This window comes from Mustela erminea, chromosome 14, assembly GCF_009829155.1.
Source record: "Mustela erminea isolate mMusErm1 chromosome 14, mMusErm1.Pri, whole genome shotgun sequence".
Lineage (NCBI taxonomy): Eukaryota > Metazoa > Chordata > Mammalia > Carnivora > Mustelidae > Mustela > Mustela erminea.
In genome coordinates this window covers 17,860,055-17,877,987 of record NC_045627.1, presented here as the reverse complement: position 1 = coordinate 17,877,987, position 17,933 = coordinate 17,860,055, and the positions used below count along the sequence as shown (strand labels likewise).

Here is a 17,933-nt window from a genome sequence, read left to right as displayed (position 1 = left end):
AAAATTATACTGTTCGATTTTTTGCTGTTGAGTTGTAAGAGTTCTTTACATATTCTGGATTGTAGACTCTTATTAGATAAGTGATTCTCAAATATCTTCTCCTATCCTATGGGCTGTCTTTTTACTTTCTTGATAATCCTTTGATGTACCCAAGTTGTGAATTTTGATGAAGTCTGAATTAGTTGGTTTTTCTTTTGTTATTTATGCTTTCGGTGTAATATCTAAGAAACCACTCTAAATACAAGGTTGTGAAGATTCTCCCTTATGTTTTCTTCTAAGATTTTATGATTTTGCTTGCAGAGTTAGGTTCTTAATCCATTTGGGGTAAGTTTTTACATGGGGTGTGACTTAAGGTTTCAACTTCATTCTTTCGTGTGTGGATGTCCAGTTGTCCCAGCACTTTGTGTTGAAGACTCTTGTTTCCCACTGAATGTTTTTGGGAACCTTATTTGAAATTAATTGGCAATAAGTGTGGGTTTATCTTGGTTCTAGTCCATTAATCTGTATGTCTATTCTTATGCCATTACCACATTATTTGGAGTAGGGTAGCTTTGTAGTAAGTTTGGAAATCAGGAAGTGTGAGTCCTCCAGCTTTGTTCTTTTTTTGAGATTGATTTGGCTATTTGGGGTCCCTTGAAACTCTATATAAATTTCAGCATTTCTGCAAAGGCCAATGGGAATTTAATAGTGATTATAATAAGTCTGTCACTTTGGGTGATACTGCTATTTTAAAATTAAGTCTCCCAGGGGACATGGCTGGCTCATTTATTAGAGCACGGGACTCTTTATTTCAGGGTCATGAGTTCAAGCCCGACATTGGGCACAGACTTTACTTAAGAAACAATAATTAAGTCTCCCAATCTATGAGCATACAGTATATTTTCCTGTATTTAAGTCTTCTTTAATTTCTTTCAGCAATGTTTTACAGTTTTCATTGTAGATCTCTTACATCTTCATGGTTAAATTCATACCTCTCCTCTAGTACATTGTTCTTCCAAATTTTTTGTCCATTTTTAAATATTGGGCCATTTGTTTTCTTATTACCAAATTTGTGACAGGTCTTTATATAGTCTGGATGCTAGTCTCATCAGATATATGTTTTTACAAATGGTTTCTCCAATTCTGTGTCTTAACCTTTCATTTTCTTAACAGTGTCTTTCAAAGACATTGTTTTTAATTTTGATCAAGCCCAGTTTATCTATTTATTTTCTTACTGTTTGTGCTTTTTGTGTCTTATCTAAGAAATGTTTGCCAAACTCAAGATCATAAAATCTTCTCCTGTTTTCACATAGAAATTGTATAGTTCTAAGGTTTTATGGTCTATGATCCACATTTAGTTAGTTTTTGCATAGAATGTGAAATGTGGACTTTTGAATCTAAAATGAAACATTTCAATTTCTATTTTGTTACTTACTAGTTGCGTCATATTAGACAAAACCTGTAACATTAATCCCAGTTTCTTCATTTGAAGCAAAGATAGTCATGTTTACTTCCTGATCTGTCAGAATTGTTGTGAGGAGCAAATGAAAAGAAGTAGAAAAGTGCTTTCTAAAATCAGAGCATAAATGTTAACTGTTATTTCTAGCTGACAGCAGCAAAAGAACGATGATAGAAGAATGTGTCATAATTGGGGGAAAGCCAGAATTCAAACAATTACTGGCAGTAGAGTGAGGTGTTTGAAAGCACTGGCTTTTCAACAGACCTGTGGCTGAATTCCAGTTTTGCCACCTCTTGGGGGAAGAACCTCACAGAAAGTACTAAGCCTTTACTTCCCAACTTCCACATCTGTGCAATGGGGAAGGAGTGGACACTCCACAGGGTGCTTGCAAGCTGAAGGGGAGTTAAGTACAAAGCCCAGTGAGCTACACAGACTAGGGGATTAGTAAATGGCATTTTTTGTAGGGCGCCTGGGTGGCTCAGTCGGTTGAGCATCTGACTCTTGATTTTGGCTCAGATCATGATCTCCGGGTCATGAGACTGAGCCCTGTGTAGGGCTCTGCACGCAGCCAAGAGTCTGCCTGAGATTCTCTCCCTCTCCCTCTCCTCCTTCCCCAACTGGCACTGCATGCTCTCTCTCTAAAATAAATAAATATATTTTTATAAATAAATAAAAAATAAATGGCATTTTTGAGAGAGAATGACTATATAGAGAGACTATATAATGAATATACATACACACACATAGTATAATAAAATGATCATGTGGGCTATCATGTTTATACAGGTGCTTTAGACCAAGGCGCAAAGATGAAGGTGAAAAGAAAGAATGCACCTTGCACTCTCCCACCCGTGGGAAAGTACACCTGCTCTTGGAACATCATTCCAACATCATTCCCTTTGCTTGTCTGGCTTCATTTTTTAGGATTTATTTCTAGCGGCATCTTCTCTTAGGAAGTGATGTGTTACCACTCTCCTCACACTGTCTGTTCAGGCACCTGGGTGGCTCAGTTGATTAAGCGTCTACCTTCGGCTCAGGTCATGATCCCAGGATCCTGGGATTGAGTCCTTCATTAGGATCCCTGCTCACTGGGAAGTCTGATTCTCCCTCTGCCCTTCCCCCCTGCTCATGATCTCTCCTGTTCACATAGTGTATTATACATACTTTTTTACAGCAAACCACACTATCTCATGATTATCTGCTCTTCAGTCAGCTTTGTTGATTATACAGCCAGCTCCTTGTAGGAAGGGAGCTGTCTTTGAGCCTGTCAAATCCCACATAATGTCTGGCATAGGGTAAGAGCTCAATATAGGCATGTGAAATGGAAACTTACATATATATTATTAATTTCTAATGTGGACATAGATAGATTTTGGCAGCGGAACTTTCTTGTTAGTTTTATAGCATAATACTGATGTCGACCCTCAATAGATCTAGTAGACTTGCTCTTTATGGAACAGTTCTGGAAGAGGGCCTACTTCTCTTGGAGTGTCCACACCCATACGGTAACACCTGTCACCAAGTTTGAAGTAATAACACGGACGACAGATGAACAGATAGAGCATTTGTCCAGGAGAAATGACACAGCCTGCCTTAAAAAGTTTTCCATCAACGAATGCCGCTCAAAATAATTAGTTCTTCTGAAAAACCATGATACGGAATAAACGGCAAGGTCGGTCTCAGTAGTACTTAAGAAAAAAGGATTTAATTAAATGCCCATGTGTTGAAACATTTAACAGTTTGCATAATACGGAATTTTGTGAAAAGAGGAAATAGTGGCTCATAGAAACTTCCATTAAACTGTGACTGTACCTCCCTAATTCCATGATCAGAACATCTCAGCCAATGACCTCACACACGTGCGGCCACCTCATAATAAACTGAAGCAATTGTCAGTAACGAGCTGGTGACAAAGAGGTAGGAGATGACACAATGGAATGGTTCAGGCTGACACCTGTTATGTGCCTTGCTCTTGAGGGACTGGGTCATGCCAGAGTGCACCGATCCCAAAGGGCCTCTTTGTCCCACCATACTTTACCAGAAACTCATGACCCATAGGCAATAGCGCTTTTATGGCCATAGTGTCATGCCAGGAAATGCTGACTCATGGCACAAATGGCAGAAGTGTGTTTAAGTACCAAACACTAACACTAAAGAATGTGCAGATCAGGGAATAAACAGCAAGAAGCTGAAAAATGTATAAGCTTAAAAAAAAAAAACAAACTGACAAGAGTCCCTTGCATCCACAGAAATACACCTCTTTGGTCTCACCTTGCTCTGTTATTCAACAGTCCCAATGGTGTGACTAAGGGTCATAGCACCTGGCACTGAATCAGTCCTTCAGAAACATACCTTGTCCAAGGCTATTGGCATAAGTGAAGAAGAGAACACAGAGGAGAGAGAGCAACTCTAAAAGGAGAATAAGAAAAACAAAAAAGTAGGAGAGCAAGTGGCCATGAAGAGAGGTAGTCAAGGGGCACCTGGGTGGCTCAGTCATTAAGCATCTGTCTTTAGCTCAGGTTACGACCTCAGGGTACTGGGATCGAGTCCTACATTGGGCTCCCTGCTCAGCGGGGAGTCTGATTCTGTCTCTCCCACTTTCCCTCCTCCTGCTTGTGCTCCCTCTCTCTGTGTGTCAAATAAATAAATAAAATCTTAAAAGAAAGAGAGAGAGAGAGCGAGGTAGTCAAGAAAAGAAAGCAAGTAATGGGGACACTCGAGCTAAGCGCCAAGGAAATGACCCCATGTCCTCTCTTCTTCCTCTCGTTACCCATTTAGTAATACATCCTGAGACCTTGCTTCGTCCTGGCGTCTGTGGTAAATGCTTTCCACCGTGTTGCCCCATTTCATTCCAGCCACGACCCTGGGAGGCAGGTTCAGTCATTACTGGTTACAGATGGGCCCTGGAGCTGGGAGCACCGTCTACCCTGCTCAGAGTCCCACCATGAGCTGGGCTTTGAACTGAAATCTGTCTGACGCCAGAGTCCAAGATCACGCATAATCAAATCATGGAAAATCCAGAAATTATAAAGCACAAATATGGGAGAAAAATCACAGGACCAGTGGCAGTATGATTTTACCATGTACACGAACTAGCAAGAAACACAAGGAACGTACTTGAACTGATAAATACAATGGTTATTTATTATTTTTTTTAGAGTACTTATCCCGGGAGGCCATATGCTTGAATCTGTCACATTTAAGAAAAGTGTCAAAACTGACCATCCATTTTATTCAAAAGATTTAAGTCCAAATGGCTTTGTTCCTAAAATATCAAATTCAAGCTCAAATTCGAAAGACCCGATCCAACCAATGACAGGACAAAGAATGCATGCCAGGCTCTGAAAGACGGGCTCCATCGTGTTGGAATAAGAGTGTAGTTTATAAGATGACTGACCGCTTTCAAGAGGACAATCCTTGGGGTTTATAGTTTTGGCATTTTCATACAATCAGTCACTGCCTTCTATTTCCAACCCACACAACACAAGATATCAAGGGCGATATAATGGAAAAAATACATATAAGAAAGAAAAAAAAATGAAAATATGAACTGCCATTTGACCTTCCAGGGATGACTTGAACACCACGACACCCCCGAGATCAATCTCACGGGGCAAGAGTGTAAGTACTGGGGGATCTCGGGCTCTTCTGGGTGCATACCTGTCCCCCCACAGAACCCAAACAACTAAGGAAAATTCTGGTTGTACGCTGTTGTACGTTTCTTCTTTTCTCTTTTATTCTTTCTATTCCTGGTGAGGACTATGCCACCTGAGGTAATGAGGAAGCCAGAATGGGGAATTGCACTAAAAAGGGCAAAGAGTTACTTGTTTAAGAGAAAAAAAAGAAAGAGGATCGAGTCAAGAGTGAAGAATGTAAACAGGGCTGCTGGTCAGAGAGACTGTGGCGGGGAATTAAGAGGTGAAGCTGCACAGGGAAGGTGTGGGGAAGCTTCCAGAAGCGGGAGACACAGAGAATGAGAAGAGAGACTTCCAAAAGTGCTGGCGAGGATGACAAATGTTGGCTTTTCTTTAAAGTTTCAAAAAACGTGCTTGTAAAGATTGGAGTTACAGGCCCACCTTGGAGATACTGAGGGTTCGGTTCCAGACCACCACAGCGAGGATTGTAATAAAGCCAGTCAAATGAAATTCTTCTGGTTTCCCGTGCATATAAAAGTTATGTTTTCACTATACTGTAGTCAATTAAGTGTGCAGGAGCACTATGTCTTCAAAAATGTACATACCTCGATTTAGAAATATATTATTGTTACAAAACGCTCGCCATCGTCTGAGCTTTCAGCGAGACATAATCACTGAGCACAGGTCACCATCATAAATATCATAATAAGGAAAAAGTTTGAAATATTGTGAGAATTATCAGAAGGTGACACAGAGACAGGAAGTGAGCACATTTTGTTGGAGGGAAAAAATGATGCCGGAAGATTTGCTTGACCCAGGGTTGCCAGAAATCTTAAATTTGTAAAAAAAAAAAAAAAAAACCACAGCATCTATGACATGCAATAAAGCCAAGTGCAATAAAATATGATATGCCTGTATTTTAAATTTCTTTTGGTTGTGGAATTGTGTTTCCCTGACTGCAACACAAGACCGGGCCATGAGTAGTTCCTGATTTATGCAGGATATAGTAGAATAACCTTTATAGCAAGTACTGTAGAAGGAGGACTCAGGGGAGGACTTTAGGTTGATTATAAATCCTCATAATTGTATGAAATTTCTGTGGTCACGGATACATGTATACTTTGAAGTGATGAGAACCTTCATGCTCATAACTTTTATCAGATTCCTTTTTTTAAAGATTTATTTATTTGAAAGAGAGCAAGCGTGCGCGTGGGGGTGGGGGAGGGGCAGAGAGATTGTGGAGCCGACTCCTGGCTGAGTGTGGAGGCCGACTGGAGGCTCCATCTCACGACCCAGAGATCACGACCTGAGCGGAAATCACGGGTCCGAGGCTTAACTTCACCACCCGGGGCTCCCCAGCTTTTATCAGATCCTTAAAGAGATTGTGATTCTTCTTACAAAATATGAACAGACAGCCACTAGGGAGAGAGAAGATACCCTCTCAGGGCAAAAGACCAAGTTAAAAAAAAAAAAAGTAACCACAGAAGAAACCTGATTTCTAATCGTACTACAAAAGCTTCAGAAGTTAGTCCAGATCCATTTATTTTGCCCGAGACACCAACGTATTCCTTCCCTCCCCGTAAATTCCTCTCCTGATTTCCTTGGTATTTGAAAATAACATTCAGTGGTGAGAGGTTTTTTTTGTTGGTTGGTTCGTTTTTAAAGAAAGTACTCCATGAATGTGCTAAATAAAGCAGGGGAAAGAACCACTGGCATTTTGGGGGACTCAAGAAAGGTGGAGGGAAATCAGAGTTCAACTCACAAGCTCGTCATTCACAGTAGTTGGAACAAGGCATCACGAGAAGCCCGGAAATCAGGGGGCAAAGCACAGCAAATATCAGTGAGCATTAGGGTCGTTGAACTGATCACCTGTGGCGTTGAGGTAGATGGAAAGACATCTCCAGTGATGACTCTCTTACTGAAAGCATTAGCCCATCACGCCGGTCACAGAAGCCTTCATGCAACGCATCATGGCTTAGACATCCCATTCTACTAACTGGATGGACATCTAAATTCTGGAGGGCAAAGAGCGCCCATGGGAGGACTGAGAACCATGAAAACCTGCCATTGCTTGGCTAAGTTTGTTCGAACCACCTACTCAAGTGTTTTAGGCAAACCAAACAGGAGGCACAGAGCAGCTCCCGAGTCTTTCACACGCGCCTTCCTCCTTCATTTGCCTCATTCCTCCTGGCAGAGCAGCGCCCACAAGAACACACCATTATCTTACTCAAGACCAAAAATTCAGCTCAGGGTCTCAGGAGAAGGCCGTCAGCCAATCAGTCATAGTCTCTGGGGTTGGGGGAGCCGAGTCCCAGGCATGCCACCAGCATTCGTTAAATGCTTATTGAGTCAATGAGTAGCTAAATGAGTAAACTACAGAACTCTTTCCCCCCTCCCGTCACTGTGGTTCTGTAACTTTCATTCTAATCCCCAGCACCTGCGAAGATGATGTGGCAGGCCCGAGGGAGAATGAAGGACTCAGCGGGTGGGAAGACTGGCTCTGTCCCTCTGAGCCAAGGGACCTTCGGGAATTTATTTCATGGCTTTGAGGGCTCAGTTTTCTCATCGCTAGACTGGGTTAAAACTGGCAACCTTGTCAGGCTACTTTCAATGTTAAATGAGATCCCGTGTTTGAAGGGCCCAGCTCCTGGTCTGCACACTATGGGCACTCATGCTCCCTCTCTCTCTCTTCCTCCTCTCCCCTACCCTGCACAGTGCAGAGATCGCAAAAGAAGAGAAAAAAAAGAGAAAAAATAAAATGAATGGAGACAAAGGATGGGGAATCCACGCCACCTACTGCTGCCTGGGGCGGGGGACTCCAGTTCTGTGGTCTCTTGAGGATGTCATAAAATAAGGGTTTGAAGAGCTCTATTATTTGTTCATCAGAAAGAGAGGCAGGGGGAGGGGGATGACAGGGGTGGGAGTGTGAAGAATTAGAGCCTTTTGGGGTGGAACAGGAGAGGGAGAGGAGGAAAAGAAAAGGAACACAGGGTAGGACCCAGACTGGAAGAAGACACGGATGGGATTTTCCCAGTATGGGGACTGCACCTCTGCTCAGAGGTGAATGGAAGTTCAAAACCAAAGGGCTGTTCCTCTTTCTTCTCTGTTCCTGTTCCTACACAATCTTCCCTTTCAGTCTACACATGTAGGAGACCATACCCATGCACGTGCATCTGTGTGCTTGTTGAAGATAGAGCATTTATGTCAAATTTCAAAGGTTACAATGGAGCTTTGAAAAGCACTGGCGAGATGTTCTTTTGGGATTAATAACTGAAAAGTAGTTAAATCCTATTACGTCTTTGGACCTGTCATTCCTTATTCCTTTATTTAAGGTGATATAAGAGATCATCTGTCTATCTATCCTTTATCATCTATCTACTTACCTACCTACTGTCCATCTACCTATCACCTACCTACCTATCTACCGACCTATCTATTATCTATCTAGCATCACCTTCTTCTATTTCACCATGTAGGCAAGATCTCTGCCATAAAGAATAACGTTACGCTCTGTAGAATGATGCGCAATGTAGTATGGGCAGGGTAGGAATATTGGAAAATGCAAACTTCTAAGTTCCAATGAAACAACTTACTCCCTTTTAGACTTTGCAGCCAATGCAGATTTTGTGACAACAGAATTATAAATGCACTGGGCTCATTTCAAGACAGAACATCCAAATTGTAATAAAAATCATGGCTAGGGTTTGGATGTGGTTTGTGTTCTGATATTTTTTATTAAATTTTGTGATATTGCACAACTTCGGATGGGTCATTTTGTGGTTAGGGCCTATCTATTTCTATTAACACATGATGTTTGAAGAGATAAATTGATTTTAACCCATCTTTCAGCTCATTATTTTGTGGAAGTCACAAGAATATTTACAAATTGCAAAAGGACTTGCTGTGTAATACATCCAGCTTCAAATTATAGCAACAGGATGATGTCCCTGTCTTCTTTTTCAAGCCGACCTACAATTGAGTTACTAGCACTTAAAGACATTTGTTATCGAGATGGTTTTCAATGCTTTTAAAAGGGAAGAGTAAAGTCTTCTAAAGTGACCATGATATATTTAAGTAAATATTTTCCCCAAAAGTTCCCTGTATAATTGAACTTGAGAAGACACAGGTAAACACACAGGCACGCCGTAGTGTTTTAGAAAGTAATTTACCATTTCCTCTGATTTTGGAAAGCCCTACATGTAAAATATACAGAATCTGCTGCAATTTCTCACAACACCCTTTTTCCTAAAGGTTTCCCAAGTTGGGTGCCCAACAGCCCTGATCAATCAGCTAACCAACGGGCTCAGAGCTCTTAGGGAAAGAAAAATCACTGCTGCTTTTCTCGTTTGCCTTGCGCTCCACTGTCCCCCAAATGGCTTTACAATTGAGTTTACAGATCAAAAGACTTTTTCTACAAATACTCACAAACTTCTGTTGGTATATGCAGAGATTTCCGGAAAAGTCAACATTTACTTAGTGTGAAGAGCTTGGATCTGAGCTGGTGGAGGGATCAGCAGGTTTATCTAACCCAGAAAAACAACTCGAGCAGCTGAACTACACAGGTATTCATCTTGGTCCCCCCAAGGAGCTTGGCTGGCGGCAGTCAAAACCAAAGTGGGAACTTAATAAAAATGAAAATTGTGGTAGCAAAATACACTTACAAGGTTAATGTGACCTCTTGTAGAAAATTTGGGAGGTTAAAGTGGTTTCTATGTAACCACAGTCCTGACTTAGAAAAACCCCAGAGAAACAGCTGCATTTTGATCTACAACTTGCCTTGCCTGCATACGAAACCCCAGCTTTTCAGGGTGTGTGAGTCTTGCGATGCTGGATTTTGAACATGACCTCGGGGGAAAACTGTATGCAGCTCTCATTGAGAAATAACTGGGCTAATAAGACCCATAGAAGTTAAGTTTACGGTTACACATGGGGCAAACAAGTAATGGCTCCAGGGATCCCACGGTTCCGTTCTTGGACTACGGAATGACAGAGAGGACAAAAAGGGAGTACTGATGAAGATGATTGTGTCCTCGCACGCATGTTCTCTTACCTGCGAATGTCTCCACTTCTGGCATTGAGTCGCAACTGGCGGAGGCAGCCCTGGCAAGACGCCTTCCAGCTGCTGGAAGATGAGCCCCTGCACATCCTCGGTGCCATGCTCCAAGTGGGTGACTCCAAAGGGGACAGTGGTGTGAACCACAAGGGAAGGCCCGACTTCGGACGACTCTAGTGTAAGAGGAACACAAAGACACGGCTTGAAGCAGGTCAGAGGGAAACGTCTGTCAGCCTTTCAAACCAGGGTTAAGAAGGAATCACAATAAGCAGACCGTAAATAGTCCATAAATAGACCACAAATAGGGGGAAACCGATTCTAACCCCTGACCACCAAATTAGACTATCTCTGAAATTCAAAATCAAGCTTCTCTGAAGAGGAGGACAGAGTCACGATGAATATTAGAGAACAAATTTTCAGATCCTACTAAAGAACCAGAAGGAAGGGGAAAAGGAACATCTAGTCATTTCTGCCTCAGGTAAAATCACCATCTCTCCTCCACGAAATTATAAGTTCCCCAGGGCAGGAGCTGTTTCTCAGGTATCGCTTATACTCTCCTTGAATTCGGAGAACAACGTAGATGTTCAGTAAACGCTTCTTCGTTGTCTGTTAAATGCATTGCAAAATAGTTTGTTGAAATTATATAAGTGACAGAATAAAATATCTTTACCGTGTTCAAAAAAAAAAAAAAATCAAGCTTCTCTCTAAAAATGGGCTTGACTTCCGAATATTCTTTATCTTTGAAGCAGCACTAAGAGTAAAACCGCCCTCATTCATCCCACGAACTACTTTCCGTTTTTGTTCGCCATGGAGTTTACGTGTTTGTTTTGCAACATTTCCACGAAGTCAAATAATGCACGTCACCTTCGGCTCTTTCACTCTTTGGTGGAATACAGAAAATCGAATGAAGTTTTAGATGAGAGCAAAGTGGCTGAGGCATTACAAAACACAGTCTTGACAGGGACATTAAGAGTCTGCCTGTTATTATGATTTTAAATCATGTAGAAGAGAAAGTTGAGGGGAGGCAATCATAGATCTAAAAATGCATGAAATAGGGGCGCCTGGGTGGCTCCGCCGGTGAAGTGTCTGCCTTCGGCTCAGGTCATGATCCCAGGGTCCTGGGATCGAGCCCCGTATCAGGCTCCTCGTGCTTCTCCCTCTACCCACCCCCGACTTGTGATCTCTCTCTCTCTTTCAAATAAATAAATAAATCTTTAAAAACATAAAATGCATGACATAATAAGACAGTTGGTTCTCCCCCACCCCTCGCTGAAAGAAGAGAATATTGAAGTGTGTAAGGTCTGACAGGGGCTGGCAAGCCTGATTCTGAAAATTCTCATTTTGGACTGTCGAGGGTAAGACAACGATCTAGGTGTGCCAAGTGTGTTTGAACAATTTTACACACTAAAAGTACTCCGTGGCACAACATTAAGCCACTTACTTGCTACAGGCCCGCTTACCTTCTTTCCATTTCAGAGTTTTTGTTTTGTTTCATTTTCTGTAAAATCAGAATCTTTGTACCGATCCCACAGTTCTGTGGTGGGAATTAAGGGATGAACAGCCGGGGAGAGCTCGGCACAATTTCTGGCACCGATCAGGGGCTTCATCAATGGGAGCCACGAGAACAGAAGCAATACTCCCGATATAGACAAAAGAAAAGGTCCCGTGCTCTTGCCTGAATGATAGTGCTTTTTTTTTTTTTTTAAGTGCTTCATTTTTTCCACTGCTCTCTGCCCAGAGAATCCTGGATTGTGAATTTTACAGAATGCAGGGGAAGGGGGAGTCCCCAAATCCTGTGAGCATTTTAAAGTCAAGTGAGGGCTTCCAAATATTTTTATATGCACGAGGTGGGAGAGCTGACTTTGGAATCCGTGCGGTAAATACAGTGTAAGGAGCCTGTCCCCACAGGGGCTGGAACAACGTGGAAGAGGACACGGAGGGACCACCTCTGAACATTCCGTGTTAAACCCGCCAGGCTAGATGTTAGTGGTACCTCGCACAGGGGAGGACCCAGGAGTTCAAACCCTTCAATCTTGTCACCCAGGGGGCACAGGACAGGCTCAGTCCACACAGCGTACAACTCTTGGCCTCAGGGGCCTTGAATTCAAGCCCCATGTTGGGTGTAGCAATTACTTCAAAATAAAATCTTTAAAGAAAAAAAAAATCTGGTCACCCATCTCCCCCCAGGGAGTGTTATTTTGGTTCCTAAGTAATAGATTCAGGGAGGCTTCCTCCCGGCAAGGGGGTGTCAGCCCCATCCCCCTTCTATTAGGGACCAAATCTTCCCAAAGACAGAGAAAGCTACTGGGTCAACCTTCGGAAGCACAAGAGTCGGGGTTCAGAGCTGGCTTATGGATGGCAGGCTTCCAAGGAAAGTGAATGCTAGCCACGTGCTGGGAATCTGAAGGTTGCACTGACCCAGCCATTTTGATGGGGGCTGGGGGGGGGGGGTTGGGAGTGGGGGAGACTTGTAAAATGACTGAGGGCCGTGATGGTGCCTTGCCAGGTTTCTCCCATTTACATCAGCCATCCACTCTAAGAAAAACAGTAAAAAAGGAAATTTAAGACCCAAAATGAAACCGCTCTTGCATGACAATGAGAGAAAACCTGGCTCTTGTTTTTATTGGAATCAGACAAAAATTTTCCAGAATTTAGATTAAAAGTTGAATCGATGCAACCCGAAACAATGAGTTTGAAGGGAACGCTCCCTCTGCCCCCTCTCTCCACACCCCCAAATGAAAGGGCATCTTTAGAAGCTAGAGCCCCAAAATACAAACAGCCAACCGGAGTTTAAACGTGACTCGGGTTTGGAAAGAGAGCACGGGGAAGAGCCACGAATAAGGGAGTAGGGTTCAGAGCGTCGAGTCATTATAGTCCGTATTCTTGGGTCACTGGGAAGGTGGTAATAATGTTACCTTTTCTCTACTTCTCTCTATTCAGTTTAATAAGCACAGCACTTCACTTCTGGCATATGAAATGTTAAGTTCACGTTAAGGCGAAAACTGTTTCTGTCCACTGGGAGATCAGGGGCTTTAGTGGGAAGGTAAGTACTTGAACCTGAGCACCCCAATGGCCCAGTGGTCTCGGACAACTTAATCTCTCAGGCCTCACCTTCGCACATCAATTAAAAGGGAACATTACTACGTACCTTATAAGGCTGTCACAAGGTTTAAATGGGTGAGGACACATAAAACCTTTCTTCAGACAAGAAGTGCTACCCAAATGCAACAGACCCCCAGATCATACTCTTGTTTCGGCTCTATGCCATAGCAGGAGTCACTTCAGAAGGGGAAACCATGTTGGCTTCTCTCAAAGCTTGAAGACTGATGATTGTATCAACACCCCAGGAACCGTGGCAGACTATTCCTGGATATAGACACAGCTGTTTTTATATATTTGTTTATTGTGGTAAAATAGACATAATCTAAAATTCACCACTTTAACCTGTTTTAAGTATGCAGTAGTTTCGCATTAGGTACACTTAACCCACATCGCCCAACAACCATCATGGATGTGGGTACCCAGAGCTTTTTAATCTCTCCGCGTCAAGTCTACACCCAGGAAACACGGAGCCCCTCCATCCCCGTTCCCCCAGCCCCTGTCAACCACCATTCTGTTCCTCTTTCGGATTCCCACTACTTGACGTGCCTCATAGACACGGAATAATATGACATCCTTTCAGGATGGGTTTATTTCATCTAGCACGATGTCTGTAAGGCTCACCTGTGTTGCAACAGGTGTCTGAACCCCCTTCCTCTTTAAGACCGAATAATATTCCAGGGTACGGATGGACCACGTTTTGCGTACTCAGTCATCTGTCCATCCATTTATGCGTTCTTCCGCCTTCTGGCTATTTTGAATGAGGCTGATACGAACACGGGGCACCCATATGTATTTGAGGCCCTGCTTTCCCTTCTTTTGGGTGTGTGCCCAGGTGTGGGATGGCTGGACCATATGGTAATGCTATGTTTAAATGTCTGAGGAACCACCGTATTGATTTCCCACAGCAGCGGCCCCATTTCCTCATTCCCACCAGCAAGGTACAAAGCATCCAATTTCTCTGCTCCTCGTCAACGCTTGTTATTTTGTTTTATTTGTTATGATAGCAATTAGTCTACAGTTTTGAATGAGGTCAAAGAGCTAAGAGTTGATAACAACAGCATGAGCCCCAGGGTTAGCAGTGGGGCAGAATTTCTGTCTACAGCTGATGGAACACCAAGCTCAAGAAGGCCCTCCAGGGAGATATTTGCAAAGCTGTCTGCTGTCCCCCAAACAAAAACTGAAATTTATCTTAAAATAAGGACATTAGTGCCTCAGAGCCACGGTCAGATCAATCATAAAAAGAACCACTAATAGGTTAAGCACACTGAAAGACCCAATGCTACTTATAACAAAATACATTTGTTTAAAGACTTTATCTCTTTAGAGAGCAAAAGCGTGAGGGGCGGAGAGGGGCAGGAGCAGAGGGAGAGAGCGTCCCAACCAGGCTCCACACACAGCGCAGAGCCTGACGCTCAACCCCACGACCCTGAGACCGTGACCTGAGCTGAAATCAAGAGTCGGACGCTTAACCGACTGAGCCACCCAGATGCCCCAATAAAACCATTTTTAAAACAAATCCTGACTCAATTGTGTTGAGTCAAAGAATGTGATCTGGATGATACTTTAAGATCTCTGGAATGGCTTCAAACATCGTCAGTTTTCCTAAGTGTTGCCTGTGTGCTTGAGTGCTTTTTAGTCATTGAATTAAATTTTAGTTAAGTCCGCTGGGACAATCTTATCAACTGTGTGGTTCTAATCAACTAAGTTCTTATGAATTGTCTGCCTGATCAATTACTGAAAGAGATATATTAAACATCTGTCCTGAATATGGTAAAATTCCCAGTTTCTCCTTTTAATCCTGACAACGTTTTGTTCATACTGAAGCTGTTACCAGTTTCCGACTATTTCCTGATGCCTTTGAACAATACACTGTGAACATCTTTACATTTAGAAATGCCTTGAAGTTTATTTTCTATTTTTTATTTGTTCCACTCTTCCAACATTTGTTTCTTTTTAAATTTTTTTTTAAAAATTGCCTTCTTTTTGTTTAAACCTCTTTTACCCCTTATTTCATTTTTCCTCTTTTCTAGTTTGGACATTATATACTTGGTTTCTGTTTTTAGGGATTACCCTCAGACTTCAGCATCCAAATTAAAGTCAAAAGTTAATATGTTTATCCTTCTCCAGATTCATATAAGAACCTTTGACTACTTAAATTCTGATTTTATGTTTTATCAAGTTTTTTGTCTGCTTGTTTGTTTTTGTCCAGGATTCACGAATTCAGCTTTTATAAAAAAAAATTCAGTGTTTGTATTTATCTATCCACAGCTTCCTTCATGGATCTCACAGCTTGTCTCTAGGGTTATTTTCCTTTTCCCAAAGTATCTCATGTTGAAATTCTTTAATGAGATTCTGTTGAAGGCTTTTGATTTTCTAAAAATGTCTTTATTTCACTGACATTTGCGAAAGATAGTTTTCCTTGGCATGTAATATAATACATTGAAAATATTTGCTCTCAGCACTTTAAAGATACTGTTCATATAGGTTAGCTTGTACTGATGCTGTTAAGAAGTCAACTCCATTGGACTGCAGATCCTCCGAAGGTAATTTTCCTTTTATATCTGGATGTTTCTATTGTTTTCTCTTTGCCTTTGGGGTTCTGCAGTTTGACTTGGCTATCTTGAGATGTTTCTTTTTGCTTCCATTCTTTGACTTCCTTGAGTTTTCTCAATCTGGAGACTCAGTTTTGTCATGAATTTTGGAAACAATTTTCCCTGTTCTTTCTATTCTATCTTCGTGGGACTTGGATTAGAAATAGAGCAGACGCTCTGACTCTGTCTTCATGTGTCTTGGGTTTCTTTTTAATATTTTCCATTTCTAACTCTCCACGCTAGATTCTATGTGATTTCCTCTGATTTACCTCTCGGTTTACTCTTCTCCCTTCATCTATGTTTTTTATGATATTCCCTTGAATTTCAAATTTAAATATTAAATTATTTAAATAATTAAATATTAAATAAGTAACTATTTAACCTAAATGTTAAATGATTCTTCATCTGTAAAGGTTGTGTTTTTCAGATCTACATGATCCATCTGGATTGTTTCTTTCTCTTTTATTTCTCTCAATGGGGTCAATGTGTTATACTGTGTGTTTGGTTATTCCCCAATCTGTGGTCTTTATGAGTCTGAGTCCCCTTTCCATTGTGAGGGGTGGCTATCACTGCATGCTCATGATGGTGTCTTCCTTGTGCATTTTGTGATTTCTTTTTTTTTTTTTTTTCCTATTGTGAGCCTAAAGTTCCTAGCAACTGCATCTGAGAAATTCTCCGAGGCCTCAGCTTAAAGAGTGTTCCTTTGGAGATTTACTTTCGCTTCTGACAGATGCCTTGGGGGCAATACTGCCCCTGACTGCTTTAACTAGATTTTTGGAATATACTGGCAGAATGAATTCTTGCATCAAATCTGCCTGACGGTGGTTATGTGGTCTGGCATCTCAGGGGAGACATTTCATTTCTTGTTTTTTCCACCCCCCTCAAGGACAGGCAAGCATCTCCATTGCCTTCTTCTGCCAGATAGGATATATCAGATACAGAGAAGTTGTTTATTTTTATTTTTAGAGAAATAGCGAGCGAAAGGGAGCACCAGCAGGGGGAGGGGCAGAGAAACAGAGAGAAAGAACATCTCAAGCAGATACAGAGCCTGACCCGGGCTCTATCTCATGGACCTGAGGTCATGACCTGGGCTAAAATCAAGAATCAGATGTTTAGGGGCACCTGGGTGGCTGAGACAGTTGAGCATCTGCCTTTGGCTCAGGTCCTGATCTCAGCCAATCCGGTCCTGAGATCAAGCCCCGCATCGGGCTCCCTGCTCATCGGGGAGCCTGCTTCTCCCTCTCCCTCAGCCTGTTGCTCCCGCTGCTTGTGCTCTCTCTCTGTCAAGTAAATAAATAAAATCTTAAAAAAAAAAATACCCTGAGGTTTATTTAAAAAAAAAAAAAAGAAATCCCAATAGTTCATTTTTGCCCTTGCTTCCCTTGCCTTTGGCGTTGTTCCTAGGAAGATATTGCTGCGGCTGAGGTCGAAGAGGTTGCTGTCTGTGTTCTCCTCAAGGATTTTGATGGATTCCTTTCGCACATTGAGGTCCTTTATCCATTTTGAGTCTATTTTTGTGTGTGGTGTAAGGAAATGGTCCAATTTAACAAAATCAAAAGACAACTGACAGAATGGGAGAAGATATTTGCAAACGACATATCAGATAAAGGACTAGTGTCCAGAATCTATAAAGAACTTAGCAAACTCAACACCCAAAGAACAAATAATCCAATCAAGAAATGGGCAGAGGACATGAACAGACATTTCTGCAAAGAAGACATCCAGATGGCCAACAGACACATGAAAAAGTGCTCCATATCACTTGGCATCAGGGAAATACAAATCAAAACCACAATGAGATATCACCTCACACCAGTCAGAATGGCTAAAATAAACAAGTCAGGAAATGACAAATGCTGGCGAGGATGCGGAGAAAGGGGAACCCTCCTACACTGTTGGTGGGAATGCAAGCTGGTGCAGCCACTCTGGAAAACAGCATGGAGGTTCCTCAAAATGTTGAAAATAGAACTGCCCTATGACCCAGCAATTGCACTATTGGGTATTTACCCTAAAGATACAAACGTAGTGATCCAAAGGGGCACGTGCACCCGAATGTTTATAGCAGCAATGTCCACAATAGCCAAACTATGGAAAGAACCTAGATGTCCATCAAC

General features: G+C 42.1%; 1 protein-coding gene and 1 long non-coding RNA gene across 7 annotated transcripts in view; one reads left to right on the top strand and one right to left on the bottom strand.

The window, feature by feature from the left end:
* Window positions 1-17,933, bottom strand: part of RNLS (renalase, FAD dependent amine oxidase) — a 263,258-nt gene that overhangs the window by 20,998 nt on the left and 224,327 nt on the right. For all 6 annotated transcript variants that reach the window (XM_032313446.1, XM_032313440.1, XM_032313442.1 and 3 more), the window contains one exon: window positions 10,124-10,299. In XM_032313446.1, coding sequence (XP_032169337.1) covers window positions 10,124-10,299 — 176 coding nt within the window. The remainder of the gene's footprint in view (window positions 1-10,123; window positions 10,300-17,933) is intronic.
* LOC116573365 overlaps window positions 1-17,933 on the top strand; it is a 374,338-nt gene that overhangs the window by 252,339 nt on the left and 104,066 nt on the right. The gene's annotated exons all lie outside the window — the stretch shown is intronic.